The following is a 26,711-nucleotide window of genomic DNA, read 5'->3' on the forward strand; positions in this document are numbered from 1 at the left end:
CTTGTATTCCAATCTGTGGCTTATCCTTTGTTCTTGTTGGTTGCTAAACTTTTAGGGCATTTTCTCTAATTGTCAGGTGTAATTGTTAAGAGACTTGTACACCAGTTCTGCTGTTTATTAAGCTGTGTAACTGTGCAGATTACTTAAACTTTATATATTTTTTTCTGTAGAGTTCTACTAATAAACCTCAGAGGTTTACCTCAGAGGACTCCTGTAAGCATTGGGGGATAATACATATCAAGCATTTAGCAAGATTTCATGAAATTAGTTAACAGTAGTTGCTACTTTCTTCTGATTTTAAGATATGGATATATATTTGGCTTCAAATGGAAAAAAACGTATAGCGTCATAGCTTATGATTCCTTAAGTTTTCTGTAAGAACAAAATGTATATGTCTTTGAAATGGAATTTAATCTTTTGCAACTCTTTGTACCAGAATATAGTAATTTTTGGCAGTTTGAGCTTTAAGCTCAAACTTTATAGAATTCTAGACCTATGTGATATATCAGTGCAGCTACTGGGTTGCATTTTACAGGCCAGTTATCTAGGTATGATTCATCAGTGTGTTATTCTATGCAAAATCATATGTTCTGTAGGGGCCCTCAGAAGTCATTTTTATTACTGCTATGACTTTATAATGCTTGAATTATTCCAACTCATTTTCTTTACAGTACAAATTCTTAGGTTATACTTTCAAATCTGGTTGTTGTTTTTTCCTCTTTTGTTTTGTAGAAAAAAACACACATTGTTTCTTATTCATAGGTTTCCTGTAGCTTACCTCTATGTAGTAGGGTAATGTCCCTTTACTGATTGAGGTCAAATGCCATATGTTCACATTTTCAACATAATATCAAGTCTGTTTGCCTGTACATCAGATATTTAAAACATTAATCTTTCCATTATCAGTAGCTGGATATTGATATTGTATTCTTAGAGATCATAATCTTATACTTTTCAAAACCTGAAGTTCAGGTCATCCTTTTTAGAACCATAATCTGTGGAAAACATTAATCATTTTTTCAGATTCTCTAGCTGCTTTCCTTCAGTTAAACCAGATAATTAGAAAGCAGCATATATGCAGTGTATATATTGCCTGAATTTAAAGATACATCTTCACTGGATGACTATCTTATTTCATGCCCCTGACTTTTATGGAGAGTTGCTCTAAGAACAATAACAATAATGCAGACATGATAATCATTACACTAAAAACAACAGTGACACCAGCAATTTCCTTTCTGATTCTTATCATGCCACACTTGCCTAATTAGTTACCCTAAATGAAGTAACATTCTGCATAAAAATTTCTCACCCTTTCCTCACTCTATCCCCTCTAAATCCCCTCTCCAAAAAAGACCCATTTTCTTAATTATCTGAAGGATACAGGAGTGCTGATTCATAGGCACATATGTACCCCAGTGTTTATAGCAGCACTGTCAACAATAGGCAAATAATGGAAAGAGCCCAAAGGTCCAACACCTGATAAATGGATTAAGAAGGTGTGGTATTTATATACAATGGAATACTACTTGGCAATTAAGAAGAATGAAATCTTTGCCATTTGCAGCAATGTGGATAGAACTGGAGGGTATTATGCTAAGTGAAATAAGTCAGTCAGAGAAAGACAGGTCTCAAATCATATGTTTTCATTCATATGTAGAATTTGAGAAATCTAACAGAAGACCATTGGGGAAGGGAAGGAATAATAAGATAAAAACAGAAAGGGAGACAAAGCCTAAGAGACTCTTAAATACAGAGAACAAACTGAGGGTTGATGGCAGTCAGGGATTGGGGGGGATGGGGAAGATGGGAGATGGGCATTGAGGAGGGGACTTGTTGGGATGAGCACCAGTTGTTGTATGTAAGTGATGAATCATGGGAATCTACTTCCAAAGCCAAAACTACACTGTATATACACTGTATGTTTGCTAATTTGACAATAAATTATTAAAATAAAAAAATAAAAATCTGCCCCCCAAAATAAATAAAGTTTGTTTTATTGAGTGGGCCCTGGTTCTTGTTTTATTGTTCACTTTCTCAACTCCTTGTCTACAGTCTCCTTTGGGTAAAAGTATAATTTATCATATTGCAAATGAATAGCACTTGCTTTATTTGTTTGACTTTGTATATTATGAAAGGGCAGACATTGTTTTGCACTGAAGTGCAGGACTAAAAATGATCGTGTGAGGTGAAACCAGGCAAAAATGATCAATGGAGAATATTACAACTGTTAAAAGACCTTTAAAAATTTGGCAAAACATTAAGAACTTTCTTACTCTTGGTTGTAAATGTATAAGGTAGTGCATTTTGGCTGTATAACAACAGCTTCCTTGCTGGTCTCCCTTCTTCCAAAGTGTCTTAGTCTAGCCATTCATTTATACTTAAAAAAAAAAAACTTTTTTTTAAATGTTTATTCTTGAGAGAGAGACAGACAGAGACAGAGTATGAGTGCGGGAGGGTCAGAGAGAGAGAGGGAGACACAGAATCTGAAGCAGGCTCCAGGCTCTGAGTTGTAAGCACAAAGCCTGACGCGGGTCTCGAACTCACAAGCTGTGAGATCATGACCTGAGCCGAAGTCGGATGCCTGACTGAGCCACCCAGGCACCCCCCACCTTTTTAAAAAAAATTTTTTTTCATTCATTTATACTTTTATAGTCCCACTTTATGAGGACACTGTAGTTCATTTACCCATTTTTTAAATTGAAGTATAGTTGGCATGCAATGGAGCCAACTAATCTTCGACAAAGCAGGAAAGAGTATCTAACAGAAGAAAGATGGTCTCTTTAGCAAATGGTGCTGGGAGAATTGGACAGCAACATGCAGAAGAGTGAAACTGGACCTCTTTCTTACACAATACACAAAAATAAATTCAAAAGGGATGAAAGACCTAATTGTGAGACAGGAAACCATCAGAATCCTACAGGAGAAAACAGCAACCTCTTTGACCTCAACTGTAGCAACTTATTACTTGACATGTCTTTGAACGCAAGGGAAATAAAAACTATTGGGACGTCATCAAGGTAAAAAGCTTCTGCACAGCAAAGGAAACAATCAACAAAACTAAAAGGGAACCTATGGAATGGGTGAAGATATTTGCAAATGACATCCGATAAAGAGTTAGTATCCAAAATCTATAAAGAATTTACCAAACACAACACCCAAAAAACAAATAATCCAGTGAAGAAATGGGCAGAAGACATAAATAGACACTTTTCCAAAGAAGACATCCAGATGGCAAATAGACACAGGAAAAGATGCTCAACATCGCTCATCATCAGGGAAATACAAATCAAAACCACACTGAGATACCATCTCACACTGGTCAGAGTGGCCAAAATGAACAAATCAGGAGACTATAGATGCTGGCGAGGATGTGGAGAAACGGGAACCCTCTTGCACTGTTGGTGGGAATGCAAGTTGGTGCAGCCACTCTGGAAAACAGTTTGGAGGTTCCTCAAAAAATTAAAAATAGACCTACCCTATGACCCAGCAGTAGCACTGCTAGGAATTTACCCAAGGGATACAGGAGTACTGATGCATAGGGGCACTGGTACCCCAATGTTGATAGCAGCACTCTCAACAATAGCCAAATTATGGAAAGAGCCTAAATGTCCATCAACTGATGAATGGATAAAGAAATTGTGGTTTATATACACAATGGAGTACTACGTGGCAATAAGAGACTCTTAAATACAGAGAACAAACAGGGTTGATGGGGGTGGGGAAAATAGGTGATGGGAATTGAGGAGAGCACCTGTTGGGATGAGCACTGCATGTTGTAAGTGATGAATCACTGGAATCTACTGAAGCTAAGACTATACTGTATGTTAGCTAATGTGAGAATAATAATAAAAAAAAATTGGCATGCAATGTTATACTAATTTCAAGTAAGTATACAGCATATTGTTTCAACAATTCTATACATTACTCATTGCTCATCGTAAGTGTAGTTACCATCTGTCATACATTATTATAATATCGACTATTCCCTATGCTGTGCTTTTTATCTCCATGACTTATTTATATTTTATAACTGGAAGTTTATACTTCTTTATCTGTTTCACCCATTTTTATATTAATGAATTTCAGGTTTAGAGGTTTTTTTTGGCTGCAAAAAGTGCTTCTGTAATATTCTTGTATATGTCTCCTTGGGTATATGTACAAGGGTTTCTCTGGTGTATATATACATAGAGGTTATTGTTATTGAGCATAAACATCTTAAACGTTACTAGGTATTTTGAAATTGCCTTCTTTTAAGTATCAATTTTTTCCCTTAATTTTTTTTGAAAAATTTTTTTTAATGTTTACTCATTTTTGAGAGAGAGAGAGATACAGAGTGCAAGTGGGTGAGGGACAGAGAGAGAGAGAGAGAGAGAGAGGGAGACACAGAATCCAAAGCAGGCCCGGGGCTCTGAGCTGTCAGCACAGAGCCCAACGTGGGGCCCAAACCCACAGACCACAAAATCATGACCTGAGCCAAAGTCAGTCGCTCAACCAACTGAGCCACCCAGGTGCCCTTCCCTTAATGTTTTGATCAGTGTTCCTAAAATTTTGAAGTCTTAAGTTTTTACTCACCAATCATGTCATTGATATTTTTGATGACTTTGAATCTTGTTGACAGAAATGAACTATTTCAAATTGTGAGATTAATCTAGATAAGAGGTCAGCAAATTACACAGCCTTTGGGCAAATCCAGCCTGCAGCTTGTTTTATTTTTATTTTTTTTATTTTTATTTTTTATTTTTTATTATGAAATTTATTGTCAAATTGGTTTCCATACAACACCCAGTGCTCATCCCAACAGGTGCCTCCCTCAATACCCATCACCCATCCACCCCTCCCTCCCACCCCCCATAAACTCTCAGTTTGTTCTCAGTTTTTAGGACTCTCTTATGTTTTGGCTCCCTCCCTCTAGCAGCTTGTTTTAATCTAGCCCTTTAGTTAAGTATAAATTTTATATTTTTAATGAGAGGTTAAAAGAAAAAGAAAAATGTGACACAGGCCGTATGTAGCCCACAGAGCCTAAAATATTTATTGTCTGGCTCTTTATATGTTGTCTTTCCTAATTCCACAATACTTGAGAAATGCCTTCAAGTTTATTTACCTCCCTGCTGGCTGTAAGTGTAAGTTTTGTGTTCCTATCACATAGTCTAACCTGTGTATAAAAACAAGCTTATAAAATGATTTGGTATTAAGTTGTTGCTGTTTCTTCAAAGTCCTTCAAAATGTGAAAACATTCTGCTTCAGCATAACCAATATTTCATCATCTTCATTGAAGTTAAATCTATTTGGGACTGCATTATTTAAGAAATTAAGATACTTAAGTCATCAGTGTTAAGATTAGAATTGTGAATCGTGTTCTATTTTTGGGGAAATAAGCTTAGAAACAACTTCATTGTGTAAACATGATTGCTTGGAGACAGTTTAAGTACCAATGTATAAACAATCGGTATACCAATTATAAAATTTAGTCATCAAAAGCACTGTCCCAAGCAAGTTTTCTTAATAATGTGTTTGCTTACAGATGGTTTATGTGTTCCCTGGTTTATGGTGGATTTCAGTCTGCGATATAGAAGTAAAAATACCTTATATGTTAGATGGTATTTTATAATATGTCATACTTAAGCTTTTAATACATCTGCCCCTAATTAGCCTCAAACACTAATTTTTTTAGATCTATTACTCTGAAATAATTTTGAAAAGATTATTTTTAAAGAGGAAAATAGACATAAGTAGAGGAGAGGTTTTTTTGTTTTGTTTTTTAGGGGACCAATTAACTTTGTTAATGGTATATAAAATTTACTCATGCATAATCCTCGATTAATAAAAAAAATCAGGTAGAAAGATAGGACTGTCTCTCTCGTTACTTAAGGATTTCGGTGTTGATGCTATCAAATAACTCAACTGAACCTGACTAATGGCAGTATCTTTGGGGCAGCTGGTTTTGGTCACCTGAACATTGAGATACTCTTCCTATTCTTTTCTTATTCTTATCCTTGACTATTCCACCCTGATCCCCATATGTTTTAATGTACTCGTTTGTTACCATATTTCAGTATTTTTGAAGCACCCATTGTGGAGGTAAGTATACAAAAACAGTATTAAAGATTGTCTCCTTTTTCATCAGGCATATTTACACCCATAATTTTTTGTTCAATTGTCCCTTCTGTCTTCTTTTGGATTAGTCAAATGTATTCTGTTATCCTCTCTTATCTCCCCTATTTTCTTAATAGCTAAACTTCTTTGTTTTACTTTAAGAAAAATACTTGCTCTAGGTTTATAGTCTTATAGTCTATATATAGACTTAGTTTATAGTCTACCTTGGAATTATACTATGCTACTTTATATATATAGTAAGATTCTTAAAATTTACTTTCCTTTGTGTTATATTTGTTCTATAGTTTATCTCTGCATGTGTATAAATCCCACAATATATTATTACTTTTGCTTTAGATGGTCAATTATCTTTTATTTTTAGATGTTTATTTATTTATTTTGAGAGACAGCACAACCAGGGGAGGGTCAGAGGGAGAGAGAATCCCAAGCAGGCTCCATGCTGCCAGCACAGAGCCTGACGTGGGGCTCGATCTCATGAACTTTGAGATGGTTACCTGAGCCGAAATCAAGAGTCAGACATTTAACCCACTGAGCCACCCAGGTGCCCCACAATGGTCAATTGTCTTTTCAAGAAATTAATGAGAAAAGGAGGATGTTATATTTAGCCACATAGCCACATTTCCAACATTCTTCATTTCTTTGTATTTGATACACATTCCCCTCTGGTTTAAGAACTTCCTTTGACAATCTTGTAGTGGAGATTTACTGATGATAATTTCCTTCAGCTTTTGTTTATCTGATACAGCCCTTTATTTGCCTGTAGTTTTTTTTTTTATTTTTTTTTTGTTAACATTTATTTATTTTTGAGACAGAGACAGAGCATGAACAGGGGAGGGGCAGAGAGAGAGGGAGACACAGAATCTGAAACAGGCTCCAGGCTCTGAGCTGTCAGCACAGAGACCGACGCGGGGCTCGAACTCACGGACTGTGAGATCGTGACCTGAGCCAAAGTCGGACGCTTAACTGACCGAGCCACGCATTGCCTGCAGTTTTTAAGGCTATGCTATTCTAGCTTCACAATTGTTTTTTTTGCAGTACTTTTGCTCTGATATCACCTGGCTTATATTGTTTTGAATGAGAAGCCAGTAGTGATTCTTTTGTTTATTTGTAATGTGTCTTTATATTCTCTGACTTCTCTTTAAGATTTTATCTTTATTGCTGGTTTCCAATAACTTGATGTACTTGGTATAATTTTTTTCCCCATTATATTTGAGATTTGTTGAACCTTTTAGATCTGTGGTTTCATTGATTTTATCAAATTTGTGTATGTTTTTGTCTGTCTCCTTAAGCTTTTTTCTTGATCTCCAATTAGACTTATTTTAAATCTTTTTATATGGTTATACAGATTCCCTTAGTCATTTTTATTCAGTCTTTTTTGTTTCTGTGCTTCAGTTTGAATAGTTGCTCTGTCTTCAAGTTTACTGATTTTTCACTGCTGCAGTTATTATATTTATAATACCTGGTCTGCTAATTTTATCATTTCTATTATTTCTGGGCCTAAGAATATTGAATCTTTTTAAACTTAAATATTTCTGTCTGTGGATCAAGTTGGGGTTTTTTTCTTCTTTTTTTTTTTTTTTTTTGAACTCTCTAAACTTTCTAGAAAGTTTGCAGGAGTAGTCACAAATAATTTTGTTTTTCTTTAAAGCATTTGAGATTAATTTGCTGCTGTATGCTCCATTACCCTGAATGCATAGCCATAGTGCAAACCATCAAATTAAAAAAGAACATCATTATTACCATATAAGTTTTATCACTTGTCCCTGAACTGTCTTTTATGACAGAATGATCTGGTCCATAATCATGTGTTATATTTATTTGTCATGTCTCTTAAGTCTTCTTCAATTGAAAACAGTTTCTCAGTCCTTCCTTTACTTTCATGACATTGACATTTTTGAACATTACAGGTCAGTTATTATGTAAAATATCTCTCAGTTTGGATTTTTCTGATATTTACTCATGCTTCGATTCAGATTTTTCATAGAAATAATGCTATGTTCTTCTCATTGCATCCTATCAAATGATACTTGATTTCAAATTGTCCCATTACTACTAACGTTAACTTTGATTATGATGGTGTCTGCCAAGCTTCTCCACTGTAAAATTACTGTTATCCCCATGAAGTTCATGTTACTTTGTGGATAGTTACATTGAGACTGTATATCTTGTTCCTTAACAAATATTTCATTTATTTATATTAATTTCTATCTTCATTGGCTCATGAATTTCCGTGCTATTCAGTGGATCAGCATTCATTTACCAACATTTGTGTTGATGTCTCCATTGTATCAATTTGGCCAGTAGGCTCTTTTAGCCTGGTATTTGTGTGCTTTTGTCAGTTTTACGTCTCTCTGAGCACTTTCTTGCAGTAAGATTTCCAGACTCATTTTGTACTTTGCCTTTCCCAGCCTTGGAATCTGCCATTTCTTTAAGACGCCCTGATGCCTTTTGGTGGAGAATTTGGAAACCAAGTTTTTAAAATTTAAAAGCCGGGCTCTGGGTGCCAGCTGTGCTTATTGCTATTGGGGTATGGCTGTTCTCAGGTTATCTCACAGAACAGAGCTCAGGAATACACACACACACACACACACACCCCACACCCCCCACACCCCCCACACACCACACACATTTTTATCTATATTTATTTAGCTAAGTATATTGAAAACCTTGAAATAATACTGATAATTCCAATGTCAGTTCAAGATAGCAGAATTTATTCTTATTTTCTTTATTTATATGTTTATAACTCCTCTATTAATAGTGAGAAGCCTGGCTACTATCATCCTTAATTATTTATTTAATCAGTCATTCCAAATAAAATTCCCCTGTATTACCTCTGCTGCTTTTCTTTCAGAACAATCATGTCCCTCACCCACTGACTCCCCAATGACATTTAACATTTTTGAATGTTAACATTTTTTCTTTCTTAAATATGTAAAATATCATATATTGTATGAAAAACAGTGGGCCTTTTTTTATTGCATACTATCTACTTTCTCATGGTACATAGTCCTCACATCACAAGAAGTCATGGGGTATTAAAAACAAAAAAAACAAAACCCTGTTGTCCTGAGAACCACAACTGTTCCCTTCAGATACTAGTATGAAGTTTGTTCTATAATGCCAAATGTCCTTCTCAGCTATGGAAACTTTCTCTCAATATGCTCATTTGAATCAACTGGTAAGAGCATGTTTGGCCCTGCATTTTCAGTGTCTAGATGGCCAAGTCAAATGAGAGCAGAGAGCTTGAGAGTGGCATTTGTATAGGCAACACACAGGGACTGTAAGATAATATCATGGATTACACGACTTCCATTCAATTCTTAGGAATTATCATGGAGTCATAAGAAGAGTAGCCCTGAGGTTTTGTTTCTTGTCACAGAGTGCCATTGATCTAGTGGACTGGGTTCCAAAATGATATGTAGACCTACTCGGAACCAGTCTCTGGTTAGACCTGGGAATACTTGGATGGTATCTGTTTGTTGGTCTCCCATATTAGACTGTTCTATCTTCAGTGCCTAGCACTGTGCCTGATACAGAGTAAAAAAAAGTATTCATTGATGAATGAATGAAAGACAGATGAAGAAGAGGTTAAACTATTTAGCCACAGCTTTTCCTTTGTACTGATGTCTAGTTTCTGGGACAGAATGGCTTTAATATTTGAGGCATAAATAACACCCATTGTAAATAAGTATGCTATAAAGGAACCAGCTTAATTAAGAGCAGATTTTTATTTTTTCCCTTTTTCGTCTTTTACGTATTCATTTTCTCTTTCATTGAAAGACATATATATGGTTGCATTTTTATAAGGACACTGAACAGTTGTTCTCTTTTCATGTAGGGGCCTGAATTAATGAATAAATACGTTGGTGAATCTGAAAGGGCTGTTAGAGAGGTAAGATGATTATGTCTTTGTGTATGGTTTCATTTTGTTTTGGGTTACTGATTCTGAAATTTCCAAATCAAAATTCTAGTGGTGTAGTTTTTCTTCAGGCAAATATTATTTTATTATTTAAAAATACAATTTTGAGGAGCACTGAGTGGCTCAGTGGTTAAGTGTCCAACTTCAGCTCAGGTTATGATCTCATGGTTCATGAGTTTGAGCCATGCTTCGGGCTGTGTGCTGTCAACTCAGAGCCTGGAGCCTGCTTCAGGTTCTGTGTCTCCCTCTCTCTCTGCCCCTCCCCCACTTGTGCTCTGTCTCTCTCTCTCTCTCTCTCTCTAAAAAATAAATAAAAATGTTTTAAAAATTACAGTTTTGATAATCTACAATACTTTGTTTTTGTCTTTAAACATCATCATATTACCAGCCGTTAGTTTTACCAAATAAAGATTGTAACAACTGCCAGAATTTCACTAAAAACGAAAAAAAAAGTACATCTGTACTTTTAAGGAATGCTTGATCTCAGAATGAGATTTAAATCCTTTAAATTATGTAGTCCTTTAAATGAAATGAGCTTAGTATAAAAAAATTTCACTTTACTCTCATTTTAATTGTTTTACCTTTGCCTAGTGATTTAGACAGTGCATTCCCCCTCTTCTAAGATTTACAGTTAGTGCTTGATTGTTTTAATTTATTTTTCTTGAGAGAGAGTAGGGGAGGGGCAGAGAGAATCCCAAGTAGGCTCCACACTGTTAGTGCAGAGCCTGACATGGGGCTTGATGTCACGAACTGTGAGATCATGACCTGAGCCAAAATCAAGAGTCATCTTAAACAACTGAGCCACCCAGGTGCCTCAAGCCAGCTCCTGATTGATAGGCTACTCATTCATATCGCGGAAGCTACACAACTGGTAAATTCATGCAAAATCAGGGCACTTGGACTTGGGTAACTACAGTAATTTGACCACAGGTTTTTGCTTGCTAAGCAGAGGTTAGTCTGCCTCACACAGACAGCCTGTATTCTTTCAGAAGCTAAGCAAGGACAAGAACACACAAACAGCAATGGAATGGATGGTCTCCAGGAATGGAATGGATGGTCTCCATTTGTGAATACCTGGGTGCCAACCCAAGAGTATTAGAAATTAGAATACTTCATTTTTCATCTGAGAAAAAAATTTTAAGTTACTTTTGTCCTATTTTTTTATTTCTTTAAAATGTAGACAATGGCAGTTGTAGGAAAAAAGGAAATGTTTATTAATAATGTTACGATAACGGTTTTGAATTTTTATGATCATGATCCTTGTGACCAGAAAATGGGGGTCTAGGTTACAGGAAACACACCTTTGGATTTCTTTCTGCCTGTGCTGATTTTTTCTAGGCCATTTCCATATGTTGCCCCTCCCCCCCCCCCCCATGGCTGTCTGGCCAGTCTCTAACGTTGATAGTCTGATTGACTTCTGATCTAATCAGTCTATGCTCTTTCAAGTTTTTTTTTTTTAATTTTTTAATTTTTAAAATTTACATCCACATTAGTTAGCATATAGTGAAACAATTGATTTCAGGGAGTAGATTCCTTAATGTCCCTTACCCATTTAGCTCACCCCCCCTCCCACAGCTCTGGCTCTTCCAAGTTTTGATCATTTTTCTTGTCCTGGCTTTACATCAATCATTACTTTCCCATACTGTCTTCAGAGAAATGAGCAAGGAATGTGGCTTTGGGGTTTGTGGGTATTTTATATGCTAAGCTATAACTGATTTTACATGTTTATGGCTTTTCTTTTAAACATGTGTTTATGATAGTTAATAATAGCTGTCATTTACTGAGCTCTTACTATGTTCCAGGCACTGTGCTAAATGCTTTGCATTCTCTTTTTTTTTTTAATTCAATTCTTAAAATAATTTTCTGAGGCAAGCATTTACCATTATCTCCACTTATAGATGTGGAAATTGAAGTTTAGAGAAGTAAAGTTACCCGCTGAAGGTTATGATTGGGCTGGTTGACTTGTACATAATAGATTTAGTTCCTAACAGTTTTCAAACTAAAACCCAACTGCAGAGTTTCTGAAGTTTGCTAATCTTTAGTTAATGTGGTACTTTTTTCACCAGATCTTCCGAAAAGCGAGAGCAGTGGCTCCTTCCATTATTTTCTTTGATGAACTTGATGCCTTAGCAGTTGAAAGGGGCAGGTAAGAAATATTTAATAGGACTGCAATTAAATATCAGTGATTACATTGTAGAGGAGATAGTATTTCTTATACAAATTTTATTTATCAATGTATTTGGCCTCCATAAAATAATTTTTAATTCATGTAAGTTTTTTCTTATATCCAACTATTTTATGTTCTCATTTTATAATACTTTCATATACGTTTTTTAGAAGTGTTTTTTAATGTTTATTTATTTTGAGAGAGAGAGACAATGAGCAGGTGAGGGGCAGAGAGTGAGGGAGACACAGAATCCAAAGCAGGCTCCAGGCTCCAAGCTGTCAGCCCAGAGCTGGACATGGGACTTGAACTCACGGACCACAAGATCATGACCTGAGCTGAAGTCTGGCGCTTAACCAACTGACCAGCCAGTGCCCCCATATACCTTTTTTTTCTTAAGCATTCATATCCATTTGGGGCATTTGAGTTAATTTTCATGGTTTATTATTTACAGATACCCCTGTTTACAGAGACCCCCCCCCCCCCCCAGCACTGCCTATCAGAATTTTGGTTGTTATAAACGTATGATAAAAACTATAAGCAACACTCCATTAAAAATAATTATACAATACAGTAAAACCAATTATAATAAAAGATTTTAATACTCTCTAGATTAGATCATGTTTCCTAAAATATAGTTACAATAGAATAAAAATTAGTGTTAATAGTTTTATTCCTGAATCTCAAGCAATAAAGATTATTTATATCATTTCAAATAACGTGTATATATGTATACAGATGTATGTACGTGTATGTGTGTGTATGTATAGGTGCATGCATGCACGTGCACTATTTGCAAGTATGATTTTTTTCCTCTACAAATGTTTACAGGTCCTTTTAAGGATTATGTGCTGTAAGTACTTCATGTAGAGAATGTTAATGTGTGTGCTTTGTGCATAGCTTCCTGATGTATATATTTATTAGAAAAGTTCTGCTGATGATAATTACAGTGATGGTAGAAGGCACCTTGTAGGTCCCCAATATTAAAGTCTATAAGAGGCATTGGTGCTCTCTTCCTTCCTGAGGAGAGCTGCCTCATGAGATGAGTATAAACTGTCATTAGGAGACTATTATAAGAGGTAGTCTGTCCTACTCTTCACTCTACCCATTCAATATCCTGCAATACCGACCAGTCTTTTTATTTTGAGTTGAAGTACTTGAATTCTTTTATAACTTCTGAGATGAGATACGACAAAAGGTTACAAATAGCTCAATTTCACCTTTAACTACAAGAGAAGAAAAAGAAGCCTGGGAAGTTTGCTGAAGTAGCATGACCTGCCACATATTTGTGACATCACAGGCCTTTTTGGAGCCTAAAAAAGGAATAGGGTAGGATACATTGTTTAAATATGAACCAGATGGGAGGTAGAGTATGTAGCAGAGTTCTCATAAAATGCTTTTGAAATATAGTGGTGTGAGAAACCAGACAAGGCATTTGATAGAAAAATCCTGTTTTTGCAGGCAGTTTGGCCCAGTAGGAATTGGGTGCAAATATATTAAGAGATGCTAATGATTTACAGCCTCCAGATATAATTTCCCCTACTAGTCTTCATCATGTTGTATATTTATACCTCCCTCCCTCAGTGGCTTGTTCAAGCTAAATTCAAATAAATTCAATGCTGTTTCCTTTGTATAGAAAAATTTTTGGTCACATTTGTTGACATTTTAGAAAGCAGCAATGAGGCTGATAAGTAAACATAATACTAATGGTCCACTGTAGAGATTTTTGGTTGTAACTTTAGTGCACTAAGACTTTTATAGATTGTGTTTTATAGCCATAAGAATCTCAAAGAGAATGCTATCCTGTTTTCTTGTCTTTGTTGCTAAATTTTGTGATGGGCTAGCATTACCTACAAAGTGATTGTTTTATCTAAGTAGAATGCTGGCACCTAAAAACTAAAACATACAAAGCCTACACATGTATGTTTTTGTTCTTCAGCTATTTGAATTGTACAGTTTCTAGAACTTTAAAATAAACAGCTATTGATAGATAACGGTATAAAATTCCGAAGGTACTAAACCAATTTTATGCATTGTTAGAGAAATAGAAAACATAGAAAAATTAAAAATTCCATAAACTAGGAGGCATTTCTACATAATATTGTGATATAGAATAGTTATTGCTTTCATTTGTTCAACAGTTTTATGTTTCCTGTGATAACATTCAGATCAAACCCATATGACTAGTTCAGAAATGATAGTGCATGAAAAACTTCTTCTTATCAAGATTTTAATTTCTAAACTTAAGATGTTTAACAAATTGAGCAGAGAATTGATGATATATGCTAGTCCTTATTATCCTGTTTGGTAAATCAATTATTTTGACTATTTGAAGTTACTCAAGTTAGCTATGAAACTGAGATTTGCCGCCAGCAAGCACATTGTAAACAGAGCATAGGTATATTGTTTGCTTAGCTTTAGAAATATTTGTGCTTGTAGAATGAGAGACTTTTCATGCTTATGTAGGTATCTAATGACAACCGCTAGTTTCTCCTCCTCCCTGTCCCATTTAAGTTTCTTTGAGACTTGAAAAATAAATAAGCCTGATGTCTTTTTCTGTATGCCCATTTAAATTATGGATGTTCTGAATTCATACTGTGAGTTGGAGGAAATGTTATAAGATTCCTTTTGGGGCGCCTGGGTGGCGCAGTCGGTTAAGCGTCCGACTTCAGCCAGGTCACGATCTCGCGGTCTGGGAGTTCGAGCCCCGCGTCAGGCTCTGGGCTGATGGCTCAGAGCCTGGAGCCTGTTTCCGATTCTGTGTCTCCCTCTCTCTCTGCCCCTCCCCTGTTCATGCTCTGTCTCTCTCTGTCCCAAAAATGAATAAACGTTGAAAAATTTAAAAAAAAAATTCCTTTTACAAAGTGTTTTAGTGATCTGTATAAGATTTGGGAAAATTGAAAATGCTGTTAAGGTAGCAGAGTACTTTGGAAAATAGGTATTATGTCCGGCAGTAAAGCACTGAGGTAGGGAAGGGCTAATAATGATATTAGCTAGTATTCATTTAGTGCATATTATGTACTAGAAACTGTTCTAAGTGTTTTATAGGTAAAGAAAAAACTCACAGAAATGCCCCTGCATTAATGCAAGGTAGGATACTTTACATTTGGCAATTGGCCCCACTACTCTGCCTCACCTCCCAGCTAGCTTAAAAATTTACCCTTTTCAAGGTTGTAGTGGAGAGGAGAGAACAAGCTGGGCAGTAAATCATCAGTCAGCCTTATCTGAGGCAGCAGTCTGGTCCTCAGAAGTGAGTCCCCATATACTATATTCTCTTAGCCCAGTCTCCTCTGATGGAGGCAATGGCCACTGACTAACTGGGAGATGCCTAGAAGAAATTCCTCTGTCTGAGACATTCCATCTAGTTAGGGGATCCTGAATCTTCCTCATTAGATGACATTGATTGCCTGGGCAGAGCAGATATACTCTGAGCCACTTTTCGACTCGACTACCATACCATAGATTCCAGGTGTAAGTAGTTAACTAACCTTTCAAACTTGTATTTATTGTGCATTTCCTCTGTGACTTACTTTAGTAATGACCCTGTTTGTCTAACTGAGCTATTGTTAGATTCCTTTGCAGGCATTCATTCATTCACTTGTTCTGTAAATATTGATTGAATGCTCATTCTGCAGCAGGCTTTATGTTGGGGATAAAACAGTGAACAGGGCCTAGGACAATTTCCTTAACCTCTCTATGCCTTTGTTTCTTCATTTGTAAAATGGAGATGGTAGTAGTAACAAATTTTAGGTTGTTAGAATGAAATACACGTAAAGGGCTTGACATAGTGCCTAGCATTTTAGTAAGTGCTTAAAAAACTTTAGTGTTTCTTATAATTTCTTCATAGATATAATAATAATACCTATTATTATTATTTCCATATAGATAGAAATATAGTAATAGACATAGAAATGGATCCTGTCCCAACAGAAATTACATTCTAGTGGGTGACACTGAAACACTTGGGAAATTAGAAAATGTGTTCTGTGGATGGCAGACACTATGGCATTTTGTCAATCTAAGATGCCTTCAGTTGTAAGACAAATCATTATCATAGGTACTCAAGGAAAATGTAGCTTTAAACTGTGATATGGTGCTGAGAAGTCAACAACTCCAAGAGACATTCTGACCTCAGACATTTTAAATATGAAAAAAGTTTGTATCTTAGAGATAGAAAAAAGATAGTATTGTTATTTGGGAGAAGTCAACAACTCCAAGAGACATTCTGACCTCAGACATTTTAAATATGAAAAAAGTTTGTATCTTAGAGATAGAAAAAAGATAGTATTGTTATTTGGGAGAAAGATGATCTGTTCTGGTTTATAAAAGCGGTGCTGTTAAATAAAAAATGTTCTGGATATTGTTTTATGAATAGAATATAAAAAAGTTTATTAAATACATAGAAAAATGAAAAAGATGAAGTGCAAGTTAAAAGCTGACTGATGGAATAATATCTTCTGTGAGGTATTGGAGAATCTGTGATATTAATAACTACTTTTTTGTATACCTGTTATTGCGATTAATAGTCCAGAATTGGTACTTGGAGTGGTTTGGGAAAAAAGTAAGAAGTTCTGAGCCAGCTTTCATTGAAAGTGAAGGTTCCAGGCTTAGCAGCATTCTAAATTTTAAAATAACGGTCAGAAAATTGAAGAGCCTCCTTTACAGCATATCCAGATTTCAGGTGAATTCAGTGAATACATGACACTAAGCACTGTAGAGGAAATTTTTGCGCACTTCATTTCTCTAAATGACATTCTCAATGAGGGTTATGCATTTTTCTAATGTGATATTTATGGTAGTTTTAAAATTTTCATAAAATCATAAAATTTTGTAGCTGAAAAAGTTCATAGAAGTCATCTAGTGCAACTTTTATTCTTCAGAACAGAAGCCCTTAGATGTTAAGAGAAGAGGCACATAACTCCTTTGTGGTCTAAACAAGACTAGAACTCATGTCTTCTGATTCAGTGCTCTTTGAACTATACTGCTGCTGCCTCTTATACTGTCAGGATTTGAGACAAAAAGTGTGTTTGTATCATATACACATGAGAATAAAGATTCTCATGTATCTAAATATTTAAAGAATATTTCTTTGTGTTTGAGAAACTAACAATAACTGCTTATTACTTTATTTTTTAATTTTATTGAAGATTTATTATGAATTATAAATTTAATTTTATTAACATTTATTCATTTTTGAGAGACAGAGCATGAGCGGGGAAGGGGCATAGAGAGAAAGGGAGACACAGGATCTGAAGCAGGCTCCATGCTCTGAGCTGTCAGCCCAGAGCCCGACGTGGGGCTCAACTCATAAACCACAAAATCATGACCTGAGCTGAAGTCGGACACCCAACCGACTAAGCCACCCAGGCGCCCCTAAATACTTTAACCACTGTTTTGTAAATCTGTGTTTCAAGTTGCTAAATTAAGTGCCTATTTCCTGGTATGCAGATTTTCCTAATTTATACTTAATTGCCTCAGATATAACGTAGTTTTGACATTTTTAAACTCTTAATATTAAACACAAATGCTAGGGAAAAGAGCACAAAAGAAGAAATACACAATGAAACACATGTATAGTTTTATAAATTACTTTTTGTTTTGTGTTTTGTCCATGCACTGTGGCTGAATACTATACCATAGATTAAGGTATGACTCTACTTAAATGGTCTGTTGCAGCATTTTATTAGAAATTGGGTCTTATTTTTTGTTGTTGTAGGATACATAGGTCTCTTATTGTAGTTGTCTTTAAAGTGAAAGTTTGCTTGTGTTTTACAAGCACTATGAAAATTATCATAGGTAATGCTTGTGTTCAGAGTAGTATGTGTTTGACTAGCCTTCTTTAGACCTTTTTTTAAGTCTCTTCCAAGCATGAATACTGACTACGTGGGTGTGGGAGGTAGTTTTAAGAGACAAAGTCAGATGCCTACCATTTGGAACTACGTGACATTTAAAAATGTACATTAGAAAAAATTTAGAAATGTAAATTAGAGGGGCACCTGGGTGGCATAGTCAGTTGAGCATCCAACTCTTGGTTTTGGCTCAGGTCATGATCTCATGGTTCATGGGATTGAGCCCCATGTCGGACTCTGTGCTGACAGCACAGAGCCTGCTTGGGATTGTCTCTTTCACTCTCTCTCTGCCCTTCCCCTGCTCACATCCTCTCTCTCTCCCTCCCTCCCTCCCTCTCTCAAAATAAATAAATAAACTTAAAAAAATGTAAATTGGCTACACAAGAGGCTGGTCTATAGTTTAGAAATCATATGAAGGGACAAATGATGGGGCATTTTAATGATTTTATTGAAGGAGTTGAAAAGGAAATGTATGTATTATTTTTGTGACAATTTTAGTATTGAAAAACAAACTGTTTAGTCATTACCATCATGGTAGGAAGGTTGCTTTAAGGTAGAGGTTGGCACACTTTTTCTGCACCAGCCTAGTTAGTAATTCTTTTCTTTTCTTTTTAGTCCCATAGTCTCTATCGCAACTATTCATCTCTGCTGCTGTTGTGCAAAAGCAGCCATAGAGAATATGTGATCAAATAAGAAAACAGTTGGTTGGGCAGATTTAGCCTATAGCTATAGTTTATTGACCCGTTTTAAGATACTGTAAATGCCCCTTCAGTCCATGGCACTATATGACTTTTGAATAGAAATAATTTAGAAAAGGGGCTTGACTTCTGAAGGGAAAAGAGAATTAATGTTTTAGGAAAGCCTAGCTTCAATATTTTCTACAGCTGAACATCTTTTTTCCATTGTTGCCTATCTCTAGCAGATAATAAAATTTTATAAAATCATTTCATTATGTTATTGATTACACATTTGTTTTTAAACTTTTCCTTGGAGTTGGTTTTGATTTCCTAGGATGTCAGTTTTATGGTTTTTGTTTCCTACTGCAGCTTTGAAAGTCAGCCAAGAATATTTCTCAGCCCATAAAACATTTTCACTATGCTATTCTGTAGCTAGCTCTCAATGATCTGTGGAAATAAAAGGCAAAGACAGCTTGGGTAATGGGAATCCAAAGAATTTCCTTCACCTAATCATCAACATTAAATACAGCCACCATTTCCTCCTATAACAAATAGCAAATTGGACGAGTAGGAGTTTAACTTCTTTCTGTTTAGAACTGCCAATTGGAGGTGTCAGTAATGTTTCTGAATTTGATTATTTATTAAAAATATTGAAATAACTTTACCTGAGTGCTATACAATACCAACACAGGATATAGAATTTTAAAACTAGAAGGATCTACATATGTATTTCCTAATTCACTTCCCTCATTCATACATGCCAGTAATTATGAAATCTTCAAGGGAACAACAATGTCTTCATCCTCTTATCTTGGGTGTCTAGCACAATGCCTAGCAAAGAAGCACTCAGACGTTTATTTTTTAATAAGGGAATGAAGACTTTGAGAAACTAGAGATTAGGTTCATTTAGCTTGTTGTTAGCGGAGTCTGACTTCACTATGTTTTAGCATCCTTTGTAAACCAATTTTCTTTTAAAATTAAACACTGAGACTGTCTTTTGGATATTTGTTACCTGCCTTATGTTTATAGAAGCACCATCATCTTCATTATAAAGAACCATTTGTAAGCTTTGGAATACATTCAACTGTCAGCTCTAAAAAATAATTAACTGACATGCTAAATGATACTTTTTTCAAAATATTTCTATAGTTTTTATACACACTAACTCTGAAAGTGGGTCTGGACTCACAAAATTTGTCAGTTGTGCTAAGGATACACAAAGATATTCTTTATAATGTACCTGATAGCAGCGTAATCAGATGGTAACAAAGGATAGCAACAATAATGAAGATCATACTTTTTAGGTCACTGAGAAGACATTTTAAAAAATATCCTTGACATCCTTGGTTTACTAATTCATTTTGTAGAAAGGTTACCCTCTACCCAGAAGGTCATTCAGTCAGACTTATTTTATTGTAATCACACTTATTTTATTGTAATCCAACTTATTTTAATCAAGTCTTTTCTCAAGTAAGCAAGCACTCAAATCACTGGGTCCCAAAATCCTGGATATCTGTAGCTATATTTAGAGCATATAAAGGAAGATCCTGAATCAGTATCCACCCCTCCCCACCTCCAAAAAAAGCAAAATTCATTTAGAAGACAAACAAAAGAGAGTAGGAAAAAAGATGAAGAAAACTTCTTTTGGTATAGATCCAAGAAATCAAACAAGTAGAGATTTTCTTGTCATTAGTCTGTTTCTTGATCCAAGCATTTCTGCATTTGAGAAAACAATCTTATGAGTATATTATATTTGTTTTAGAAGGTTTTTTATTCTTTTAAAAATTATTTTTAAAATTAAAAAATATATCTGAAAAGTATAAAAATATTATCTGGAAATTTTAGCTATTCAAAATAAATCATTCCTTGAGGATTCTGAGGAGCCAAGCTATTATCACATTTGCTATTATCACAGCTAGTACACAATTAACATTAAAATGTAAAGAACTTTACCAATACACAGCAATTTCCTACTAATACATCTTACAGAAACAAAGTATTGTTCAGTAGTTTATTAGGCTTACTGGTTTGGGCATGCCTCGCAGTTAGGAAAGTCTTCGGAGGAATTGTTCTTGTCTTAGTATTATGTCAGTGGTTTTCATGGCAAAATTTAAGGAATTTTGATACCTTTCTACTGTGTTGTAAGTCAGGTGAGCTGGCAATATGAATCTGGATGTATGTACTGATCTGAAAATCTATCATACATCAAGTTCATGCTTTGTGTCAGCAAATATTTATATGCCAGACCCCCCCTTGTTAGCTTATATGTTAAGATAACTTATATGTTAAGATAACTTAACTTTGTTAAGCCACCTATAACAGTGATAATTCTAATAATGATAACGCTTATAACTACTACCTATTAATATTTTCATTGTGCTGAGCATTGTGCTAGATCTTTTATCTATCTTGTCTAATTTTGAGGAAGGTATGAGCCCACCATGTATTAATTGAGAAAATTGAAGTTCAGAGAGGCTAAGTACTTTTTCCACAAGATTACACAAAAAAGTAAATGGTAAAGTTGGCATTTGAACCCATGCTTATCAAAGCTCATTCCCAAATTCAAAGCAACCTTCCCAATGAGTACTAACCAGTGAAGGTTTTACTGGAATGGTTTTTAAAACTTCACATTGTATAATAATTCATAATAGCCTACAACTTTAACTGAATTCTTTTATCAGTTCTAGCAAATTTTTGGTGGAATCTTTTAGGTTTTCTATATATAGTACTATGTCATCTGCAAATAGTCAAAGTTTGACTTCTTCCTTGCGCATTTAGATGCCTTTCTTTCTTTTTGTTGTCTGATTGCTGTGGCTAGAACATCCAGTACTATGTTAAACAACAGTGGTGAAAGTGGACATTTTTATTACGTTGCAGCATGTTCCCTCTAAACCTACTTTGTTGAGGGTTTTCATCATGAATGGTTGTTATACTTTGTCACATGATTTTTATGCATCTATTTAATGATCATATGGTTCTTATTTCTTGTATTAATTTGGTGTGTCATGATTGATTAGCAATTATTGGACCACGCTTGCAACCCAGGAATTAATTGCACTCGATTGTAATGAATGATTTTTTAATGTATTGTTGGATTTGATTTGCTAGCATTTTATTGAGAACATTTGCATCTATGTTCATAAGGAATACTGGCCTGTAGTTCTCTTTTTTTAGTGGTGTCTTTATCTGATTTTGATATCAGGGTAATGCTTTACACCAATAATGAAGCAGCAGAGAGAAATTAAGGAATCAATCCCATTTACAATTGCACCCAAAACAATAAGATACCTAGGAATAAGCCTAGCCAAAGAGGTAAAAGATTTATACTCTGAAAACTATAAAACATTGGTGAAAGAAATTAAAGGTGTCACAAAGAAATGGAAAGACATTTCATGCTCATGGATTGGAAGAACAAATAATGTGAAAATGTCTATACTACTCAAAGCAACCTGCACATTTAATGCAATACCTATCAAAATACCAATAGCATTTTTCACAGAACTAGATAGAACAAACAATATTAAAATTTGTATGGAACAACAGAACACTCTGACTAGCCAAAGCAACCTTGAAAAAGCCAAGCAAAGCTGGAGGCATCACAATTCTGGACTTTAAGTTATATTACAAAGCTTAGTAATCAAAACAGGATGGTACTGGCACAAAATAGACACCATAGATCAATAGAACAGAATAGAGAACCCAGAAATGAACCCACAACTATATGGTCAATTAATCTTCAACAAAGCAGGAAAGAGTACCCAGTGGGAAAAAGTCTCTTCAACAAATGGTGTTGAGAAAACAGGACAGCGATATGCAGAAGAATGAAATTGGACCACTTTCTTACACCATACACAATAGTAAATTCCAAATGGATTAAAGATCTAAATGTGAGACAGGAAACCATTAAAATGCTAGAGAATAACAGGCAGTAATTTCTTTGACACCAGCCATAGCAACTTCTTTCTAGATAAGTCTCCTAAAGCAAGGGAAACCAAAGCAAAAATAAACTATTGGAACTTCATCAAACTAAAAAGCTTCTGCACAACAAAGGAAACAGTCAACAAAACTAAAAGGCAGCCTGCGGAATAAAAGAAGATATTTGCAAATGACATATCTGATAAAGGGTTAGTATCCAAAATATATAAAGAACTTATAAAAGGGTCAGAAGACATACAGATGGCCAGCAGACACTTGAAAATTCGTCAACCTCACTCATTATCGGGGAAATCCAGATCAAAACTACAATGAGATATCACCTCACATCTGTCAGAATGGCTAAAATCAACGACACAAGAAACAACAGGTTTTGGTGAGAATGTGAAAAAAGGGGAACCTTCTTATGCTGTTGGTGGAAGTGCAAACTGGTGCAATCACTGTGGAAAACAGTATGGAGGTTCCTCAAAAAGTTAAAAATAGAATTACCTTATGATCCAGCACTTGCTCTACTGTTTACCAAAAGGATACAAAAATACTAATTCCAAGGAATACATGCGCTCTTATGTTCATAGCAGTATTATTTACAATAGCCAAATTATGGAAGTATCCATTGACTGAGGTGGTATATATGGTTTGTGAGTTTGAGCCCCACATTGGGCCCTGTGCTGACAGCTTGGAGCCTGGAGCCTGCTTTAGATCCTGTGTCTCCTTCTCTCTCTGCCCCTCCCCTGCTTGCACTGTCTCTCTCTCTCTCTCTCTCTCTCAAAAATAAATAAATATTAAAAGAAATTAAGAGGTGGTATATATACGCGATGGAATATTACTCAGCCATAAAAAAGAATGAAATCTTGCCATTTGCAAGGACATGGATGGAGTTAAAGAGTATTATAACTAAGCAAAGTTAATCAGGGAAATACAAATATTATGATTTCACTCACATGTGTTCTTTAAGAAGCAGAACAAACAAGCAAAGGGAAATAGAGAGGCAAACCAAGAAATGTACTCTTGACTGTAGAGAACAAACTGACGGTTTCCAGAAGTGTGTTGGGTGGGGGATGAGTTTAAGTGCATGATGGGGATTAAGGAGTGTGCTTGTTTTGATGAGCATCTGGTTTTGTGTAGAAGTGTTGAATTACTGTGTTGTACACCTGAAATGAATATTATGCTAGATGTTAACTAACTTGAAGTTAAATAAAAACCTTATTTTTTTAATAAAAACGTTTACAAATAATAATTCATTATAATAACTAGAGAATTTTAATCTTCTGTGTCACTGTTTCTGAATCTATGGCATTGGGAAATGATGCATGTTTATAAGCATTTTCTCTGCTTTAATTTTGAGACTGCTTTTTTCAGAAAATGAATTTGAACTGATATGTTCCTTATTATTTATTTTGTTGGATTATGTTCATGACAATAGTGTGGGGATGTCCAGGACTGTGAAAAAATTCTCTTCCAAAAACTGCTTTTGGCAAAGCGTATATTGAACTGTGAGTTTAAAAATCATTTGTTTCTCTAATACTGTGAGTCAAAACTATACAGATGTAATGAGTATTGACTATGTTAGCTTGGAATTTTTACTGGGAAATTATGGCAGAATGGAAAAATACATACTTCTGTGTCATTCTCTATGCTAACAGTTTATACAAAACTACAGTTGTGCAGAGTACATGCAGCTTACAGAGCTCTAGGACAGCTGGAGAATATAACTCACTATGTATTCCTCTACTTTGTAGGATATCCTGTTAATCTAAAATAGTTTATTTACTGTTAGGTTCATGGAAATATTGATCCTAATCTGACAGCATAGTTTTAAGCTAGAAAATTCAAGGCATTGTTGATTGTTGACATTCATTATATAGTATTTGCTCTTAGTTTTTGAATTTTGATGCTTATTTCTCCTTAATTAGCATCTATTTTTTCTTTTAAATTTTTTTTTTTTCAACGTTTATTTATTTTTGGGACAGAGAGAGACAGAGCATGAACGGGGGAGGGGCAGAGAGAGAGGGAGACACAGAATCGGAAACAGGCTCCAGGCTCTGAGCCATCAGCCCAGAGCCCGACGCGGGGCTCGAACTCACGGAGCGCGAGATCGTGACCTGGCTGAAGTCGGACGCTTAACCGACTGCGCCACCCAGGCGCCCCTAGCATCTATTTTTTCAATACCATTAAGCATTTTCATTCAACTATAATAAAATTAGTCTTTCCCACCTCCCTCACTGTGTGCTGGTTTAAAAGATGGCCCTTATAGATATTGCAGCTTTACTTTGGCTCGATGGTGTATTTGGTTTACAAAACTTTCAAGTTATTTATGCTTTATAGTATTATGGAAAGAGTGTAGACTCTGGAGTCAAATAGATATGTATTCATATCCTGCCTCTGCCATTTGCTAGCTGTGGAATCTTGGGCAAATTACTCAACCTTTCTGTGCCTTGGTTTTCTGTGCTGTTATTGGGATGAATAGTACATGGGATGCATGGCAAGTTAACAGAGCAAGTTAAATATGTGTCAGTTTAAATATAATTTATTGTCAAGTTAGCTGACATACAGTGAATACAGTGTGCTCTTGGCTTTGGTAGTAGATTCCCATGATTCATCACTTACATACAACACCCAGTGCTTCTCCCAACAAGTACCCTCCTCAATGCCCATCACCCATTGTCTGCCCCCGCCCGGCCCCTGCCATCAACCCTCAGTTTGTTCTCTGTATTTAAGAGTCTCTCATGGTTTGCCTCCCTCTCTGTTTGAAACTCTTTTTTACCCTTCCTTCCCCCATGGTCTTCTGTTAAGTTTCTCAAATTCCACATATGATTGAAAACATGATCTTTCTCTGACTGACTAATTTCACTTAGCATAATACCTTCCAGTTCCATCTACATTGTTGCAAATGGCAAGATTTCATTCTTTCTCATTGCCAAATAGTATTCCATTGTATATATAAACCACATCTTCTTTATACATTCATCAGTTGATGGATGTTTGGGCTCTTTCCATAATTTTGCTATTGTTGATAGCACTGCTATAAACGTTGGGGTACATGTGCCTGTTTGAATCAGCACTTTTGTATCCTTTGATTAAATTCCTAGTAGTGCAGTTGCTGGCTCATAGGGTAATTCTATTTTTAATTTTTTGAGGATCCTCCACACTGTTTTCCAGAGCAGCTGTACCAGTTTGCATTACCACCAACAGTGCAAGAGGGTTCCCCTGTCTCCACATCCTTGCCAACATCTGTTGTTTCTTGAGTTATTAATTTTAGCCACTCGGACCAGTATGAGGTGGTATGTCAATGTGGTTTTGATTTGTGTTTCCCTGATGATGAGCAATGTTGAGCATCTTTTCCTGTGTCTGTCTGCCATCTGGATGTCTTTTTTGGAAAAGTGTCTATTCATGTCTTCTGCCCATTTCTTCACTGGATTATTTGTTTTTTGGGTGTTGAGTTTGGTAAGTTCTTTATAGATTTTGGATACTAACCCTTTATCAGATGTCATTTGCAACTATCTTCTCCCATTCCTTAGGTTGCCTTTTAGTTTTGTTGATTGTTTTCTTTGCTATGCAGAAGCTTTTTATTTTGATGAGGGCCCAGTAGTTCATTTTTGCTTTTATTTCTCTTCTCTTTGGTGACGTGTTGATTAAGAAGTTGCTGCAGCTGAGATCAAAGAGGTTGTTGCCTGTTTTCTAGTTTAGGGTTTGATGGTGTCCTATCTCACGTTTAGGTCTTTGATCCATTTTGAATTTATTTTTGTGTATGGTGTAAGAGTACAGTTTCATTCTTCTGCATGTTGCTGTCCAGTTCTCTCAGCACCATTTACTAGAAAGAATGTCTTTTTTCCATTGGATATTCTTTCCTGCTTTGTCAAAGATTAGTTGACCATATATTTGTGGGCCCAGTTCTGGGTTTTCTATTCTATTCCATTGATCTATGTGTCTGTTTTTGTGTCAGTACCATACTGTCTTGATGATTACAGGTTTGTAATACAGGCTAATGTTGGGGGTTGTGGTGCCTCCAGCTTGGTGTTCTTTTTCAACATTACCTTGGCTATTTGGGG

At 35.6% G+C, this 26,711-nt stretch overlaps 1 protein-coding gene across 1 annotated transcript in view; it reads left to right on the forward strand.

Moving 5' to 3' along the window:
• Positions 1–26,711, forward strand: part of SPATA5 (spermatogenesis associated 5) — a 363,095-nt gene that overhangs the window by 86,960 nt on the left and 249,424 nt on the right. Inside the window, exons 12-13 of the mRNA XM_047091209.1 lie at positions 9,959–10,012; positions 12,106–12,185. Of these exons, the coding sequence (XP_046947165.1) occupies positions 9,959–10,012; positions 12,106–12,185 (134 nt within the window). The remainder of the gene's footprint in view (positions 1–9,958; positions 10,013–12,105; positions 12,186–26,711) is intronic.

This window comes from Lynx rufus, unplaced genomic scaffold (genome assembly GCF_022079265.1).
Source record: "Lynx rufus isolate CCGP_SWC_20201006 ecotype Redwood Valley unplaced genomic scaffold, mLynRuf1.p SCAF_3, whole genome shotgun sequence".
NCBI classification, from domain to species: domain Eukaryota; kingdom Metazoa; phylum Chordata; class Mammalia; order Carnivora; family Felidae; genus Lynx; species Lynx rufus.